At 47.7% G+C, this 18,760-nt stretch overlaps 1 protein-coding gene across 3 annotated transcripts in view; it reads right to left on the bottom strand.

Moving 5' to 3' along the window:
- Window positions 1-6,949, bottom strand: part of XPNPEP2 (X-prolyl aminopeptidase 2) — a 34,721-nt gene extending 27,772 nt beyond the window's left edge. The window contains exons 1-6 of one of the 3 annotated variants that reach the window (XR_004622501.1): window positions 6,662-6,884; window positions 4,344-4,420; window positions 2,795-2,905; window positions 1,613-1,676; window positions 596-700; window positions 262-348 (exon numbers count right to left, since the gene is read on the bottom strand). Coding sequence is in view for 2 of the 3 variants with exons in the window: in XM_034649939.1 (XP_034505830.1) it covers window positions 262-348; window positions 596-700; window positions 1,613-1,676; window positions 2,795-2,905; window positions 4,344-4,420; window positions 6,662-6,710 (493 nt within the window). In the remaining variant the exon portion in view is untranslated. Of the gene's footprint in view, window positions 1-261; window positions 349-595; window positions 701-1,612; window positions 1,677-2,794; window positions 2,906-4,343; window positions 4,421-6,661 lie in introns of all 3 variants that reach the window. The other 2 variants (XM_034649939.1, XM_034649938.1) reach the window with 2 other exon arrangements.
- Between the last annotated feature and the right edge of the window lie 11,811 nt (window positions 6,950-18,760).

The following is an 18,760-nucleotide window of genomic DNA, read 5'->3' as shown; positions in this document are numbered from 1 at the left end:
ATGATTCCCCGAGTCTTCTAGGTTGGGTCCCTGTACTCATGGCTTTAAAAAAAAAATCTGCATTCTTTCTTTTAAATATATTTCATCTCACAATCCATGAATAAATCTTTCTTGCAAAATATTCTGCAACTACAGCTTCAGACACTCTATCTTTAGAGTCATCCTGTCCCTCCTTCTACCAAGGTGTGCTTCTTTACGTCCCAGAGGGGCTGAGTCACTCTTGTTGGTGTGGACAAATGCAGGAATGAGGGAAGAACATACCAATGGAGAAGAGAAAGGGATCGAAGCCCACACTCCCTCCAGCAGGAACCTCAGTGAGGAGCCAGGTGACAATGGAAGCTATGTCAACTGAGAGGAAGACAAGAAAGAATGTAGAGTCACCTCCAGGGCCAGCCCCAGGCCTTCCAGTCAGACTTCTGTCTGTGAGTTTCTGCCACATCCATCTTCCCTGAGGTTAGCCTCAAAGGTTAAGGACGGTTTCAGATTCCCAGAGTCTCCCGCAGAGGCCCATCATGGCTTTGCATGCATCCTCTTACCTGTGCCTTCTTGAACCTAGTCCAGGTTTCAGAGTTTGGGGGACATGTGACCCTTTTACCTTCTTTATGTAACTCCCAGTTGCAGTCCATCTGCCGCTCAGCCTGGGTCCAGTAGCGACTGTCGGTCCAGAGACCTGCCTTCCCCATGATCACCACTGCAGTTCCTGGGGCAGAACAGAGAACCTTGGAGGTGAGGATGAAGGTGAGGAAGGTGGCCTTAGGTAGTGCATGGGCACTATGGTGCTGGCTCTGAGAATGTCACAGGGGGCCTCCGGAAAGAACTTTGCTCCTCCGTTGCAAGGAAGTGATGCAGGAGACATTAAGGAGAGCATTGGGGGAAGCCAGCCTGGGCATCTCTTCGTGTTGAGGGTCTCTCCTAAGGAGGGACGAGAGAGGTCTGCTTCTGCCAGTCCCAAAGACTCAATGCTGCGGGTAGGTGCTCTCAGGAAAGATGGTGTGGTAGTTCGTATCAAGACTCAGTGGCTGATGGGGACGCTAAGCCAGGGGCTTAGCTGAAGTCAGGCAGAGAAGCCAAACCCAGTGATTTTGGCAAGGATGGGTAAGGCAGCGGAGCTTGAAGTCCAGGGGAGGAATGTTTAAGGATCAGCAAGGGAAGCTTAGATTTCATTCAGGGGGCCAGGATCAGGGTGGGAGGCCCCTTCAGAAACTGGGGCCCCATAAAGGGCTTCTATGTTTGACTCTCTTTTGGCTACGTGAAGTGTTGTCCGAAAAACCGCCGGCTAAGTAAAACTCTGTCCCCAAGTGAGCCATGTGTGAAGAGAATCCGCGAGCCCCTAGTGGCTGCATGTAGAAGTAGCAGCTGTTCCAGAAATGGAGCCCATGGTGTGCTGAGGCAGGGGCAGTAAGCACAGGAACAGAGCCAGGAAGGCCATCTGCCTCAGGCAGAAGTGTGACTGGCGGGCTATGATGCGCCTTTTCAGAGTGGTGGAGAGGAGGCCGAGCCTCTGGACACTAGGTCCTGGGGTCCTGGCTTCTGAGAATTGGCCATATCAGAGCCTCTGTGACCACGGCTGGGTCTACCAACAGAAGCAGTAAGGGCTGAATAATGCTCTCACCTGCAGACCCTGTAAAGCCGGTAATCCACGCACGCCTCTTGTCATGATTGCCAATGTACTCACTCTAGGAAATAAATAACACCATCGTTAGCTTTTTTCATGGAGTTAGACCCCCCTGCCCCCAATGGAAGGACCCCCACCCCCAGCCACATCCCAGTTCTTTCTGCCTGGTCGGATTCAACCAGTCCTACAAGCCCAGGCACGCTGGGCACTTCTTCCAGGAAGTCCTCTGTCACTCCTCCAGATCTCAGGACCTTCCCTTCCTTTGGACAGCTGTATTTCTTGGAGTCTAAATCCCACAGTCCAGCACTGGGCAGAACAGCCAAAGACTCTTATCTCCCCGGCCAGAATGCAAATTCTGTGCAGTCTGGGATCATGTCTTTTGGTTCTTCTGGGTTCTCCCCTCCGGCTGTCCTGCCCCTCCCCAGTCTAGTACAGTACACTGATCAAGAACTTTGGCAGAGGGCTTCACACATTATTGTATTTTGATTGTCATCATCCTTTGAGACATATCTCAATATTTCCATTTTGCAGAACAGGAAACTGAGGCTCAGAGAAGTTGAGACACTTACCGAAGGTGGGAAAACAAATTCAAGCAATCTTATGAAAATGCCTTCTCCGGACAGGCTAGTGCTGGGAAGGTGGATGGGACAGAGGTGGAGCCAGTGGTGGGGAAAGGGTGGGCTGGGTGGGCAGGAGTGCTGCTTTGGGAACAGCAGTTCTTATTCAGACAATCTTGTTTCCTGGCAGCTACACCCCACACTCATGTAGCCTGGGCCTCTGGGTCATTCCAATGCTCCATCCATCAGGTTATGAGAAGGTTAGAATTCCTCCAGTCCAATTTCTAGCCCACACTAACCTCCTAGGGTTAGAGTACCCTAAACATTCATTCTGGATCTGCCATCTAAGAATTGATCAAAATCGATTCTGAACTTGTTGACAGCTATATTGCCCAAAGTCAAGGAGATTTGGCAGCGTCTTCTCTCCTATGTAAAGGAAAACATTCTCTCTGTTGCCCTAGAACTCCCATGTCCAAGCCCCCTACTTCCTTCCCTTTGCCTTTTGAATCCTTTCTCTGCCTTCATCTTCTGAGCCTTAATGGCCTCCAGTTTGTGACCTGTTCTCATTGGTGGTCAACCCAGGATCACAGAGGGCAAGGGTCGGGGAGGAGCTGTCCCTCACCATGTGGGCGTCCGTTTCAGGGATGATGTAGGCAGAAAGATTCTGGGTGTGCATCTGCTGGCGGAGGGCTATGAGCTGCGCCGTGGTATTGACCGCAGTAACTGGAAGGTACTGACAGGTGACAGGAAGACACCAAGACGCACACAGAGACACACATTGTTTAGAGAGAATAACACCTGGGCCCCAGCCTCTGGAGGTGCCCCCACCCTCCCCTTAGGCAGGTGTTGGGGGTGGGTAGGCTGGACCAGCCTGGAGCAGAACGGGATGGCAGCTGATGTGGTGGGTTAGTCTAGATTAAGGGGCCTGAGCTGAGTGGAGATGGAGGTGGTGAAGAACTTGGAGAGGAACTCATTGTGACAACGGGACCTGAGTCTGTGATGGGGGCCTGGGTGAGAACTGTGGGAATCTGAGCATTGGTACTGGACCAGGCTGGAGGGATGGTGTTTCTCAGGATACCTTGGAGGCAGAGTTGTCAATTTAGGAAATCAAAATACACGCTATCCATCCATCACATTTGAATTTCAGATAAGCAACATATAATGTTTCAGTATAAGGATGTCCCATGCGCTATTTGGGGCATACTTATACTAAAACAAATACTCATGATTTGACATTGAGATGTAACTGGGCGCCCTGTATTTTATCTGGCAATCCTACCTTGGGGACTTTTTGAGTTTGCACTCACTGGTCCCGAATGGCAGCGGGGAATGAATGAGTATCCCCAGCAGTTTGCAGTGTTATCCAAAAAGATCCCCTCTAAGCCAGACATTTCTTTAAAGGCTGTTTTATCTTTAAAATGAAAAGTGTGGGTTTTTTGTTCTGTTTTACCATCTGCTCAATGACATATCCGTGTTTGTTTTCATATAAAAGGCTATCCACCTGCCTGCCCCAGTGGTCTCATAAAGTTGACAGGGCAAGCAGATGTACCCCATTGGCCCTGAGGCTTACAGAACTGCTGGCAGGCCACCAGCTTTCACCTCTGGCCTGCCTCTGCCTAAGGAAGCTCTTCCGCCCTACTCTGGTTGTGGAAAGAATCTTCTGGTCTCCAGGTAGGAAGCTACGGACATTTCAGCTCTGATATGCTGTACCTTCTCCCCAGTCACACCCTAGGCCTCTCTCCTCCTTCTGTTGACGTTTCTAGTTCTCTGTCTTCCTTTCTCCACCCTTCTGTGCCTCCCTCTGTGCTATTCCTTTAGAACTTTTGTTTTCTTTCCTCCCACCCTCCTCCTTGCCTCTGCTTAGCCTCAGCCAAAGGCTAGCTAGGGGCCTCCACCTTCCTTCCTGCCCTCCCCTCTCTAGTGGGGTGGCCCAGGCCAGAACCGAAGTAGATAACCTGCTGTGGGATGGGTGGGTGAGAGGGAGGGATGGGGAGGTGTCAGACACCTGAGAATGTGCTGCCCGCCCTGACGGATGTTAATCAGAAACAGGGGCCCCAGAGTCCGGAAGTCAGGGGAAAGTCTGGTAGAGGGAAAGGCTAGCAACAGAGCCAATGGGGGATAGGGAGGGGTTGGGAGCTGAGGGGCAGGGCCGGGCCAGGGCGGGGCCTTACCGGAGGGCTGATGGAGCAGTTTCTCACATCCTCTCCTGTCAGGTCCACTGGTTTTGGGTGGCCCCAGGCACCCAAAGCTAGAAAAAGGGGGTGGGGGGGAATCCAGGGTCACTTGAAGGCCATTTAGCTTCTAGAGAGCACAGGGACATGTTCTCCCAAATCACACGCCCTGTCCCCACTGGGCCTCCATCCTTTGAAATAAGCAGTGCTGTCCAACTCCAGGATAAAAATAATCACATTTCACAGGAAATTAGGCCAAATGGGATGGCACCCTGGGTCACAATCAAAGAAACCTGTTTCATCGACAAGTGATTGCCACTTTTGCAGGGGTTTTAGTGCTCATTAAATCAATTTTTCTCTTCTAATCTAATTGGGTCTTTTCAGGGTTTACCGAACTGTTGTGTGTAAATTAAATTTTTGTAATCAAATTTTCTTTGAAATGCTCTAGAGGATCTCGCTAAATAATAACCCCACCTTCATTTTACCCTTCTATAAATCTAATTTTATATATATTGGGTTTACTTAAATTCAAGGCCCACTTGTGCATTTATTACAATCCGAATCTCTGGCTCTCCTTCCAGGCCCATTTTAAATACATAAAACAGTCAATCCCAGTCTGACATCGTCGCCTGGTGGGGAAAGATAGGTTAGCATTTAAAGATCTTCTACTATGTGCCAGACAGTGAGCTCAGTAATTTATCTATAGTATCTTATTCTATACTTGTAACAAGACTGTGAGGGGGGTATTACTGTCTATTTTCTATAGAGGAGGAAGCTGAAGCCCAGATAGGTTTGGTAACTTGCCCATGTTTTGCTATAGTGAGTCAGTGGTAAAGCAGGGATTTGAACCCGGGCCATCTGAGTACAAAAAGTCAACCATAGAAGGGTGGTGCCACAGAAAGGACAGAGTATATGAAGACTTAGTTTCCAGTTTGGACTCTGCCCCAAATTTGGTGTGACCCAAGGAGAGTCACCCAGTATTCACTGGGCAAACATTTCCTAAGTAGCTACGGTGTGTCAGATACTTGGCTAAGTCCTACAGGCTTGGGGCCTTCCAGCCCTGAAAGTCCTGTGGTCTCTGATAGTCCTTTCCTCCAGCCCCTGCTTTTAGGGGAGATCTCCTTAGACGGTAATGGGGACCTGGGTATGGGGAGACACTATACTTTTACCTTCTGAGTGGGTTGAGCTACAGATAGGAGGGTGGCTGGCATTAACACCAGAAATGCCCTGCCTGGCTGTCTTGGTCTCATAAACTCAAGGGGGAGATGAGACTCATACTGTTGATCTAAGAAAACGATCCCGTTTCTGTAGGACCAGATCATTGGCAAAATGGTGATGCTGAGATGCCAACATAAGAAGCAAGACTCAGCCAACCTGTGTCCCTCTGCACAGCCAGATTGCTGTTCTCTGAGGCTGGGGCTGAGTCTCTCTGTGTTTCCTGACACAGGGCCTGGCACTGGGGAGGTGCTCAGGAATTGGGTGCTGACTGAATGAGCGGGGTCCTGCTGACAGAGAGGGAAGTGAAGGGAGGCTTCCTTAAGGCTAGGGATGGAGTGGGTGTGGAGGGCATTGAATGGGGCATCTAGTTGTGACCAAAGAGGAAAACAGGGCACCAGAGGACTAACAAAGACCTAACTTTAGTTAGGCTCCATCGAGCCTCTTCTTTACTTGGATTTGACTTTGTCCATATCCATCCTGTCCTTGCTGGGCCTGCATCACCCAGTCCTCAATAAGAATCTTGCTAAGCCAGTTTAGAGACAATCCCCCACCCTTAATAACTGATCACCTTTGCTATCTGATCAAATTCCTCATCCTTCACCCTTCATATCTGTTCAACTTGGCTTGCCTCCAGCAGGAATCCTATTAAGTTGGCTCAGCAAGACCCCCCCACCCCTGATGTCACCTCTTAGTAATTTTCCATCCACTGTCCCCCTCACTCTGTTCATTGGCTCTAACTCCTCAGCCATCTTTCCTGTACTCAGAGTTGAGCCCGATCTTTCTCCCTTCTTACAATGCCCTTATTGCAATAGTTTTGAATAAAGTCTTCCTTACTCTTAACAAGTGCCAGAATCATCTTTTCTTTAACAGGTGGTAATGGAAAGGTGTCAAGCCAGACTTGACCTGAGTCTGGAGGGCCCCAAGGACTGGCCCTGGGGTTCCTCTTTTTTAAGACAGAGAGGAGGACTAAGAGAGAAACAGACAACCTGGGCCCCAGCCCTTACTCCAACCCTTTCTGAGCCCAGAGGGGAGAGGCCAGAGCTACTCTCCAGCTGGACCTGCCCTCCCAGCGTGGGAGGGAGGGACCAGGATGCACATACCACAGAGGAGGACAAGCCAGGGGCAGCAGCCCCAGCGAGCCCAGGCCATGGGGTCTCCAGATGCTGGTGCTGGGAGGATGGAGGGATGGGGGAGAAGGGGCAGGGCTGTTTCCCTGGCCTCTTCCCCCAGACCTTCCCAGGGCAGGAGCAGCCAGGGGGTTGGGGCTGGCGATGGGGAGGAGGCGTCCGGCTGGTAGATGGAGAGTCCCCCTCTGGTCTCTTGTATCTGAGGGCTCCGGGAGTCCGGAGTCGGGAGTCCCGGTGGGTGGGGAAGCTTGGGCTCTCTGAGCCCGCCCCGTGCAGAGTCCAAAGATCTCCACGGCAGAGGAGCAGCAGCTGTTCTCAATCAGCCTGCTGCTCCCCACCCCCCCTTCAGCAGCCCGCCTCAGTCATTCCTGAATTCTGTCCTCCTCCTTCCAGCAAGCTGTTTCCCATTAGCTCCCCCACCCCAGGCTCTGGCTCCGAGATGAATGTTTATCCTTCCTTCTCCTCTGAGCTGGCCTGTCTCAGAAAAAGCCAGTGTCCTCTCTCCCTAGTGTTTGGGAAGCTCCATTGTACCCCTTGGGAAAGTTGGTTATAGCTGGAGAGCTACTTTCTTCAGTTGGGGTGAGTCTCCTCAGGAGAGTCCCCTCTGTAAAAGTGCCGCCAGCCACTTGCAGAAAGGAAGACTGCCCTTCTCTTGGGACATCTGGAATGGCGGAGTCCCACTCAGCTGTTGGAACCATTCCTATGTGAGAGGGAATGAAGGCCCCATTTGGAGGGATCAGGGGATGCCACTGAAGAGGGGAAAAGACTCAAAAAGGGAAGTTTGGGGGCTCCCAGAAGACACAGTTGGTGAACTGGACATGCCCTTTCTGCCATGGCTTTTAGAACAAGGCTTTGGTTCCCCAGAAGTATGGATCACAGCTACCCAGCATGAGTCCCTACAGGGGAAGTAGGGAATACAGGCCCAGCCTTGTCTCCGAAGCCACAGCATCAGCAGGCAGCTCACTGCACCAGCGCCTAGGCAGCTCCCAGTAAATGCCCTCTAGAATGCTCGGCCAGAAAGCAATACTTCCGAAAGACCAACAGACCCAATGGGCAGGTACTTACCTAGCCTGGAGGGCCCCAGAGGTAAAGTTTTGATTTTATTTTTAATGTATTCACACTCTGCTTACATCCAAAAGTTTAAGTTTAAGGTGGCTTTCAAATAATCCATCCAAATACAATAAAATAGACCCATTTGGAAGAGGGAAAGGGGTTCTTCATGGGACTCCCTGAAGGAGAAGAATTAAACTGAGTGAGGGGGTTCAGTGAATTCTACCTCCAGGAGTAAAGGCAGAGGGCAGAGCCCACAGCCTCAGAGGATAGACCAGGGATGAGGACTGTGAGAACCCTGCATGGCTCTGGGACTGCTGACCCTCCCACTGTCTTTTCCTTGTTCCCCTCACCCCCATTCCAGGACTGGGAACGACATGATTCCCAGAGACCAGAGGACTGGAGAGATGCCCCCGCGAAGGCCCTTTCCTCCCCTGTGCACTGCACTAGCCATCCTGAAGGGCAAGCAGGTAGACTTGATGGGGCCCTGCAGAGGAGGGACCCCTAAGACAGCCTTTTAGGACAGACAGCCCCACTTTCCCCAGTGGAGCTAGACTGCCAGGCTTTCAGTCCCAGCTCTGTCACCCACTGGCTCTGTGGTCTCGGGCAAGTGACTTCATTTTTTTGAGCCCACAGTTTCCTCACCTGTGAAATGCGGTAATAATAGGACTAATTTCTTAGCAAGGTGACCAGGACTAAATGAGTTCATGTTTGTAAAGCTCTCAGAATGTGCTCACTATAAAGAGTCAATGCGATATGAGTGTTTGTGAAGTCAAATATGCAACTACAACTAGAACCCGTGTTTTCTGTACCTTGTTCTCTCTGCCCCTGGCATCCAGCACTGCTGAAGTGGCAGTTAATATTATAGCAAAGATCAGCTGGGCTGAAGTGTCAACCCTGGAAGCAAATAAACCAAGCAGGCGCCCCTCACCCATCTTCTGGACTCTGCCCAGGGACGGTCTTGGTGGTTACCAAGGCCGCACACAGTACTCAGCCCTGCGGTCCTTGTCTTGGTCCCGGTGGCAATGATGACCTCACCTGCTTTCACCCTCAGCTTATCGCTTTATCTCGAAAGCAATGTCTTTACTCATCAGTTTGGGGCACTTGAACCCAAGTTGGCAAACGACCTGGAAGTGGGAAGAAACAATTGAGGGTGGGGAGGGTGAATGGCCAAGAGTCCTTTTATGGCAGTGGTTTAGAAGCGCCGTAAGTCACTGGAGCTTTGCTGTGGCCTGCACGGGCAGCCCGCCACGGCCCGTCTCACTCTGCGGCCCAGGCCTCACCGAAAGCCCAAGTTCTGAAGTCGGAGACGTTCTTCACTCTCCCTCCTGTCCACGCCTCTCTGCACCCTGAGCCCACCTCAGGCTGGTCACTCTGTCTTCCGACCTGGGTCTGTCCTCCCTGGGCAACAGCGCCTACCTAACTTCCGTCAGAACGTGCCTACCCAACCTGTGTGTTTTCCTGCTTGGTGACAGAAATTGTCCCGAGTCAAGGGCAGATCACAGTAATGACACGTTTCCTGCATGTGGCAGAAAATGCATGGAAAGGGACCGGTGTGCTAGGAGCTCTAGTGCCAGGGCCAAGAGCAGCTCTGCTGTGGTTCCCTCTGGAAGAGCGGAACCGGAGGAAGGCCTGGGAAGGAAGCTGAGAGCCAGCAGGTCAGAGGAGCAGAGGACATCCTGGCAGTCTCAGGGAGTAGCAGCAGGGCAACCGTTGGCAGGAGAGGTACAGAAATGGCACCGCAGGCAGTGGTCACGGGCTGGGTCAAGGAGCAGGGAGCGGATTGGTGGTAACGACATCAACAGCAGCTTGAGAGAGCCTGGAGCAGCCCCATGACAGCAGGAAAGTCAGAGACCCATGGGGGGGGGCCTCTGAGCATGGCCAAGCACCCTGCTGGGGATGTCCCAAGATACTACTGAGGATGAAAGCTTCAAAGGGGACCTGAGATCCCGCAGTTATGCAGGCGGGAAAGGGAGTTCACACCTAACTGTTGCTATGACCTCGGAGGCTGGGAGACTGGCTGCCCTTGGCCAGGTGGGCATAGCCCATTCCTAGCCTTCCATCAGGTTTGCCAGCCATGCTGAGAGACAAGTGGGGTCCTTGCTTGCAGAAGAGGAGACCAGCTGGAGAATAGTGGCTTAGCCCAAGTTCTGGCTGATCGGTGGCAGAGTTAGGACTCTAACCTGGGTCTGGGGGACGTTAGAGCCCTTGCTCCCTCCTCTGGGCCTCACAGCTGCCCCCAACTGAAGTTCTTCCATGGCTCCCAGTCCTCAGGACAGAATTCAATCTCTCCAGTTCATTGGCCATGGCCTTCCTCCATGAAACGTCCCATTGCCCATCTCTCCTCGGCCACATTCTTTCCATCCATCAGAGTCGAGTTCAAAAGTCACCTCATTCACTACACCCTGACCTCCACCTCGAATTCCTCCCTCCATAGTGGGGGCTTCCATAACATTTTGTTTGAGCCTCTATTTAAAAAGCTTTGTGTTGGGGCACCTGGGTGGCTCAGTCTGTTGAGCATCTGCCTTCGGTTCAGGTCATGATCCTGGGGTCCTGGGATCAAGTCCAGCATCGGGGCTCCTTGCTCAGCGGGGATTCTGCTTCTCCCGCTCCCTCTGCCCCTCCCCTCACTCGTGTGCAGGCTCGTGCGCTCTCTCTCTCTCTCTCTCTCTCTCTCTCTCTCTCGCTCGCTCGCTCGCTCTCAAATAAATAAATAAAATCTTAAGGAAAAAAAAAGCTTTGTGTTAACCCTTTGTTTTCTTGATTGTCCCCTCCCAGGTCACTCATCCCTGAGGGGCAGGAACCAGCTTTTATAAATTACTGGAGGTACTGAAGAATCCAGGACAGAGTTCGGCAAAGAGTGGGCTCAATACAAGTTTGGTGAGTTGATGCCAAAAAATAAACCCCAACAATGTATGGTCTAGCCTCCCATCCTGAACCTGGAAGGAATGCCCTTGATGGAGGCAATTCTTTAGCCCCCAGAAGGCTGCCATGGTGCTGTTGGGTGGCCCTTCTATCACACACACCCTGTTTTGACAAAAAAACCAGCCCTGCCTGGGTTGTGTGTGTGTGTGTGTGTGTGCATGCGTGTGTATAAATACAGGGGTGGTCACGGGGGATGGAGACATGAGTCAGTTTCATAGAAGCTGGTCTTTGCTGTGATGACACCCAGAGCCTCACCCCACAGCTGGCCAGGCAGCAGGAGGGGGATTTATCCCCTCAAAGCGAGGGTCAGGCTTCCCTTTGCTGTGGTTACAGGATGTAGTGGGCAGTTCTTGTCCAGTAGGAGGCTCCTTCTCCTCATGAAATAAGATGGTGGTTCCCGTCCAGGAACTTTGTTAGCGAGGCACAGTGCACCTGGCTGGAGCCCCTTGTGAACCAGTTAGCTTGGTTCGGTTCTGTGGGCACACACTGAGTCAGACCCTGAGCCCTGGGTGAGTGCTAAGCTCGGTAAGTCATGGTACAAACCTATGCTGCCCCCTCAGAGGCCTTGCGCTACATGTGGTTAGAGTACCACTGTGGCTCACCAAGGTTCCAGTCAATTCCACTTAAGCCTCTATTAAGTGGTCCTTGGTCACTCTCCCAACCATGTCTTTGGTAGCTTGATCCCTTTTTACTTCTCTGTCAGCTTATGCCTCTCTCCTCACTGTGTTCGTGCCAACTGCATGGTCCTTCTGTCAGTCTTGTATACTCGTCATGACCCATCTAGCCACAGGGCCTTGGCTTGTTCTTTTTTCTCCACCTGGAATGCCCTTCCTTCCTCTCTTGCCCTGGGAGCTCCTTCTCCTTCAAGTCTCAACTCAAGTGTCACTTCATCTGGGAAGCTTGCCCTTACCCCCTTGCTAGGTTGAATTTCCTTATTAGTCTTCTTACTGCCTTCGTCACAGTTCCCACCATCTGCCTCCCAACACTTCCCCAGTCATGGAGAAGATCATGGCTCATGGCTGCCTCTCCCCTTCACGTGTGTTGTTACCCTGGGTGATATCAAGGTTCCTTTCAACAATCTACCTGATATCCTAGTTCTTCAAGTTCAAGCCCCTCAATTCAAAGACTTTCTCCTCCACTTCTCCTCAACTTCCCACACCAAAAGCAGCATCTTGGGCTTTGCCATTGCTTGGGATTGACATCCTCTGCTAGAGTGAACTCCAGCTTCGCATTCTCTGGCCACATCCTCTTATCCTTCTGTCAATAGTCCTTTCTCCCTTACTCCTATTATACCCGCTTTTTTACTTTCCAAAATTTCCTGTCACTTACCATATCCTATCTACCTCTTACCTCACCCTATCCATTTATCAGCATCCCCAGTCTCACTTCCCTCCCTATTTGGTCCAGGTAACATAACCCATCACCCCAACTTCCCTTTTATTAGCACATTTAACTTTTCTGTACCTCTGTCCTTCCACTACATCCATTCTGCCGATCTCCATCTTCAGGTAAAGCACAGTCCTACCCCAGGGCCTTTTCACACACTGTTCCCACTAATAAGAATGCTCTTTTTCCATATATCAACATGGCTCACTCTACTTCCTTCAGACCTCTATTAAAATGTTACCTCTACAGAAAGACTGTCCCTGATCTTATTTGAACAGTGCCTCTGTCATTCTTTATCCTCTTATTCTGCTTTATTTATCTTCAGAGCATTTACCTGACAATATATTATTATGTTTGCCTATTTTTGTCCATCTCTCTCACTTGTATGCAAGCTCCATGAAAGTAGGAACTGTTTATTTTGTTCACTGCTGTATCCCAGAGCCTAGAAACACTGCCTGGCACTTAGCAGGCACTTGTAAATATTTGTCGAATGAATGAATAAACCATGGAGCATTTGAACTATCTGTCTTCTTCATAGGAGAAAATATCACACCTTTGTGGATTGGAGTCAATCCAGATTCATGGTGCCCCATGTCAGCAGACCTCCTGATGGTACCTGGCATTCCTTTTACTTGTCCTGGGTCAGCTCCCTTTCCTGCTGCCCTCATAGGCGATTCCAGACTTTTACCCTGGTCCTCAGACCCCTAACCTGCCTGCATTCCATGACCGACGGACCTTCTAGTTGTTTCTGACTTTGCATTATTTCAAACAAGTGCACTGAAAATCTTTGCACACATAGAAAGATTTCTCTAGGAGCCACATCTAGAAGTAGAAAGTATGCATTTCTCTTGTTGGTAGATTCTGTCAATCTGCCAATGAAGAAAAGCTATACCAGGTCACACTCATACTAACAGGGTATGAAAGCAACTGTTTCCACAACCTAATCAACACAGATATCATCAATTTAAAAAAATCTTTTTAAACTTGATGGGTGAAAATTGGTTTCTTGTTTTATTTGTATTTACCCTATTGCTACTAAAGGTTGACCATGTTTCTGTATGTTTTGTGTTTTATTTTTTCATCTCTGAATACCTGTTCCTTTCCTTAGCCCATTTTCCTGTTGGGTTGTTTGTCTTTCTTATGATTTAAGAAGATCTTCATATATTTTACATATTCCTCCATTATATGTTTGACATATTACAAATATTTATATACCACAAATATTTTCTCTTTTAAAGACTTAGTTTTTTATGTAACAAAAAATCTATCAAGATATTTTATCATTTCTAGGATTTGTGATCTACTTGAAAAGGAAATATTATCCCATGTTTTCTTAGAGTTTTTTGATTTGTGTGTGTGTGAGAGAGAGAGAGAGAGAGAGAGAGAGAGAGAGAGAGAGCATGTGTATTTAGCCCATTATCTCCTCTGGAATTTATATTTGGATATGGTAAGAGGTACAGATCCAATGGTATTTTGGGTTTCTTTTTCTAATTTGGACAATTAATTGTCCCAACATCATTTATTGACTGGTGTAGCTTTCTCATTGATTTACAATGCTTACATGGGGCTGTACTAGACTTTATTTTGTTCAATGGATCTGTTTGTGCCAATATCACACAGTTTTAATAATGATAGTTTATGTTTTGTTTTGAGAGCTGGTAGTGCAAGCCTTCCTTCCCCTTTACAAGTACTTCTTTGTCAGGGTGCCTGGGTGGCTCAGTCAGTTGAGCATCCAAGTCTTGGTTTTGGCTCGGGTCATTGTCTCAGGATCATGAGATCGAGCCTCACCTTGGGCTCTGTGCTGATCATGGAGCCTGCTTAAAGATTCTCTCTCTCCCTCTCCCTCCGCCCCTCCCTGCTCTCTGTCTTTAAAAAAAAATAGTCCTCTAGTCATATTCTAGAAATAAACAAATGGTAAACAAACAAACAAACCAAACCAAAACCAAAAACAAACAAAAACCCAAATATTTCTTTGTCATAATTGCAGTTTCTTCTTTAGGTGATCTCAAGATCAGCTCCTCAAGCCCGACAAAATTCTGTTATTGATTCAAGTTGAGATTGCATTAAATGTATGAATTAATCTGGAAAGAATGTCTAACCTTCTAAGACTGGGCCTTTTTATTCTGGAACATACCATGTCTCTTCATTGATTCAGGTATTTTATGCCCTTGTGCCAAGTTTTCCATCCTCATACTCACCCACTGTGGCCTGATTTCAGCCCCTACGACTCCACCACAGGTGCTCTTGTTAGAGGCAGTAATGACCTTTGAGGTGTTCTCCCCTTGAGAGTGGGGGCTATGTCTACTCCCTTTGAAGCTGGGTGGATTTTTGTGACTGTTTTGACCAATAACATATGGTGAAAGTGACACCATGTGGCTTCTGAGGCTAGATCAGAAAAGTCAGTACAGCTCCTGCCTTGCTTGCTGAAATACTCCTTTTTCTTAAAAAAAAAAAAAGCGGTGAAATTTACGTAACATGAAATCAACCATTTTAAAGTGAACAATTCAGTGGCATTTAGTATATTCACAATGTTGTGTAATCACCACCCCTGTGTAGTTTCAAAACATTTCCATCACTCCACAATGAAACCCCATACTCGTTTCCTCTGCCTTCTCCCTGCCCCGGGCAGCTACTAATCTACCTTCTTTCTCTGTAGAATTACCTATTCTGGACATTTCAGAATAAGTAGAATCATAAACTATGCGACCTTTCATTTCTGGCTTCTTTCCCCTGGCGTAAAGCCTTTAAGATTCATCCATGTTTCAGTACTTCATTCTTTTTATGGCTGAATCATATGCCATTGTATGGATATATCACAATTTGTTCATCCATTCATCCACTGATGGAAATTTGGGCTGTTTCCACCCTTTGGCCATTGTGAAGAGTGCTGCTGTGAACATTCATGTATGAGTTTTTGTTTTAACACCTGTTTTCAATTCTTTGGAGTCTATACCTAGAAGTGGAATTGCTGGGTCACAGGGTAATTCTAGGTTTAACTTTTTGAAGAATCACTGAACTATTTTCCACACCGTTTTTCACTCCTACCAGCAATGTACAAGGGCTTCAATTTCTCCACAGCCTTGCTAATGCTTGCTATTTTCCTTTTTTTTCAAAACAATAGCCATACTAATAGATATGAAGTGGTATCTCATGGTTATGATGCGCATTTTCCTAAAGACTAATAATGCTGAGCACTTTTTCATGCCCTTTTTGGCCATTTGTATATCTTCTTTGGAGAAATGTTTATTCAAGTCCCTTGCCCATTTTAAATTTGGTTTGATTGTTGTTGATTTGTGAGTTATTTATGTATCCTGGACACTAGGCCCTTATCGGAGACATGGTTTGCAAATATCTTCTCCCATTCTATAGGTTATCTTTTCACTTTCTTGATAATGCCCTTTGATGAACAAAAGTTTATCATTTTGATGAAATCTAGTTTATCTATTTTTTTGTTCTTTTGCTGCTTGGGTTTTGGTGTCATATCTAAGAATCCTTTGCCAAATCCAAGGTCATGAAGATTTACCTCCATGCTTTCTTCTAAGGGTTTTATAATTTTTTTCTCTTATATTTAGGTCATTGGTTCATTTTGAGTTAATTTTTGTATAATGACCTGAGCACCCTTGTCAGAAATCAATCGGCCATAAGTGTTAGGGTTTATTTCTGGACTCTCTGTTCTATTCTATTGGATTTTCTGTGTGTCTTTATTCCAGTACCACACTCTTTTGGATACTGCAGCTTTGTAGTAAGTTTTGAAACCAGAAAGTGTGAGTCCTACAGCTTTATTCTTCTTTTTCAGGATTGTTTTGGCCATCAAGCCCCTTTGTAAAGTCACATGAATTTGATGCTCAGCCTCCTCTTCTGCACAAAAAGGCCATTGGAATTTTGATAGGGGTTGCACTGAATTTTTAGCTTACTTTGGGCAATACTGCCATCTTCGCAATATTAAGTCTTCCAGTTCATGAGTAAAGGATGTCTTTCCAAGGCCTTCTTTCATTTGTTTTGGTACTTTTCAGTATACAAGGCTTTCACTTCCTTGGTTATATATTTATTGATAGAGATCTTATTCTTTTGCATGTTATTATAAATGAAATTGTTTTCTTAAGTTCTTCATGGCTTGTTTATTGTTGGTGTATGGAAACATGAGATCCTCACTTTCAAAGCCTTCAGCTGCCATGTAAGCAGTCCATGTGCTCTGACACCTCCAGGCTACGAGGAAGCTCAAAGTAATCCATTCGAGAGGCATTTTGGAGAGGTCCTGAGACCATATGAAGAGAGTGAGAGAGAGAAAGACAGAGAGAGAGAGAGAGAGAGAGAGAGAGGGATATGCTCAGGCAGCTCCCAGTTGCTCCAGCCACCTCTCTCCTAATAGTGTTCCAGCTTCGGCCACTCTGACTTACGACTGTATGAGACAGCCTGAGCCAGACTGCCTAGTCCCCCAAATTCGTAACCCATAGAAACCATGAGAGATAAATGATTTTTGTTGTTTGAAGCCATTAAGTTTTGAGGTGACCTTTTTTTTTTAACACAGCAATAGATAAACAGAATAGTCTTCTAATGCAAAATCTAGATGACCATTTTGAAGGCATTGACCTCTCTGTCATAGATTATCTGGTAGAACTGTTCCCTCTTTAAAACTTTCTCTTTTATTGACTTCCTTGACATTTTTTCCTGGTTTTCTTCCTCTGTCCATGGCTGCTGCTTCTTAGTCCCCTACCTACACTCCTTTTATTCTACCTTCCCCTCAAATATTGATGCTCTGGCCTCAGCCCTCTTTTTTTCTCTTGCATCTCACTCTCCCTGGAAAATCTCCCATCTAGAAGGAGATGCCAGCCCAGACCTCTTTCCTGAGCTCTCGACTTATAAAACCAATTGCCCACTGATCACCTTCACCTGGATATCTCACACCCATGATGGCCAAAATGGATCTCTTCCATTCCCCCACAGCTCACATTTCTCATCCAATCACCTCCAATGTTCCTATCTCAAAGATTGACATCTCTATCCACCCACTTGTCCAAGCCAGAATCCTGAGAGTTATTTCAGACCCTTCCTTCTCTCCTGCCTTCACAATATGGCAACTGATTGCCATATTTATCATATCTACCTCCTAAGTACATCTAAAGATCATTGTGGGTGTCTTCCACATCTGCCTTCTCCCCTAATCAATGCAAATGCACAGACAGTCTTTCCTATACAGATCCACTGTACCCGAGCCATAGCTGGTGTGGTCATGAGTTTAGAGCTGTTGGCTTCGCTGAAGAAAGTGAGCTGCTCAAGCCAGCCAGATCTCTCTAACTCCAAAGTCTACATCTTCACCACTGGCCATGGTGCGGGGGCTAGTTTTGTAAGAGGAGAATGGAGGCAGACAAACCAACCAGGGTCTGTGACAACTACCACATCTCTGCCACTCACTAGCTTTGTGACCTTAGGCAAGACATTCACTTCTTTGAGTCTCAGTTCATCTGTAAAATGGGGATAATAATAATTTTTCCTACTTGCAAGGTCGTTGCCAGGATTCAGTAAGATAATGCACGTGTTAACACCTCGCATAGTGCCCTGCACACAGCAAATGCTCAATAAATGATTGGGGAATGTTTAAGAAGGAGACTTAGAGACTGGCTGGCTCTAGCAGCTCACTTTGCTGAAGACGACAGCTCTACCCTCACGGACCACACTAGCTGTGGCTTCGGTATGTTGGGTCTGAAGAGGGACGGCTGTGTGTGTATTTGTGTGGATTAGGGGAGAGTGTGGGTGGTGCTGAAGACACCGCCTTTTATCCCCAGGTCAGGGAGGCAGGTAGGGGCTGGAGAAATTGGTTAAGTACAGGGAAGCCGGCTTAACCTAACTGGAGCCAGCATATCTGCATCCAGACAGCAGAGGGCAGCAGAGGTCGATGTGTTTGCAGTTCCCGGGGTTGGTGTGGGGGTGGGGGTGGGGAAGAGAAACCTGAAGGAAGAACTTGGGGTCCTAATTCAAATGCAGGGTGGGCTGGGGAAGCTGTCCAGAGCAGAGGTGTACTCTTGGGCTTCCTTTCCCTTGGGGCCTGGGATGAAGATGATTAAGGAAGTAGGGTGTCTTGGGAAGGGCAGGAGGGGCTAGAATTTAGGGGTGATAGCTGAGTGAGTTGCACTATTTACAAAGTATATTAAAGAAAACACATCTATCCTAGCCTTGTGTGTGTTTGGGCCTTCTCTCTTTTCTCGGAGTCCCAATGGTCCTTCTGAAGGCAGAGTTATCAACTGGGGACCCTAGAGGGTGGATACCCTTATGTGTGTTAGATGATGAATTTGTAGTACAGGTAAGGAACATGTCCCTAAGGTCCAAATGAAAAAAGGCTCAGGCTCAGGAGGAATCTAAGGCCCAGGGGTGGAGAAATGACTTGCCTAAGGTCATATAGTTAGGATTCAAAGTAAAAGTCAACACTTACTGAAACCTTACGGGTACTGTTGAACACATTACATACATCACCCACTTAGTCCTCACAATAACCTTATGAGGCAGAATCAGATGTTGTATCATCACATTTTATAAACAAGGAAACGGCAGCTCAGAAAGGCTAAGCCACTTATCCAAGGTGCGCAAGGATGTAAACCCAGCCTGACTCCAGCACCTATGCTATTAACTACCATATTCTCTGCTACTAGTAAGCCTAGACCCAAGATTAGGTCTCCAGACTCCCAAATCACGTTTTTTTTAAAATCATTACTGCAT

The sequence above is a fragment of the Ailuropoda melanoleuca genome, chromosome X (genome assembly GCF_002007445.2).
Source record: "Ailuropoda melanoleuca isolate Jingjing chromosome X, ASM200744v2, whole genome shotgun sequence".
In the NCBI taxonomy this organism is placed as follows: domain Eukaryota; kingdom Metazoa; phylum Chordata; class Mammalia; order Carnivora; family Ursidae; genus Ailuropoda; species Ailuropoda melanoleuca.
This window is presented reverse-complemented; position numbering and strand designations above follow the sequence as displayed.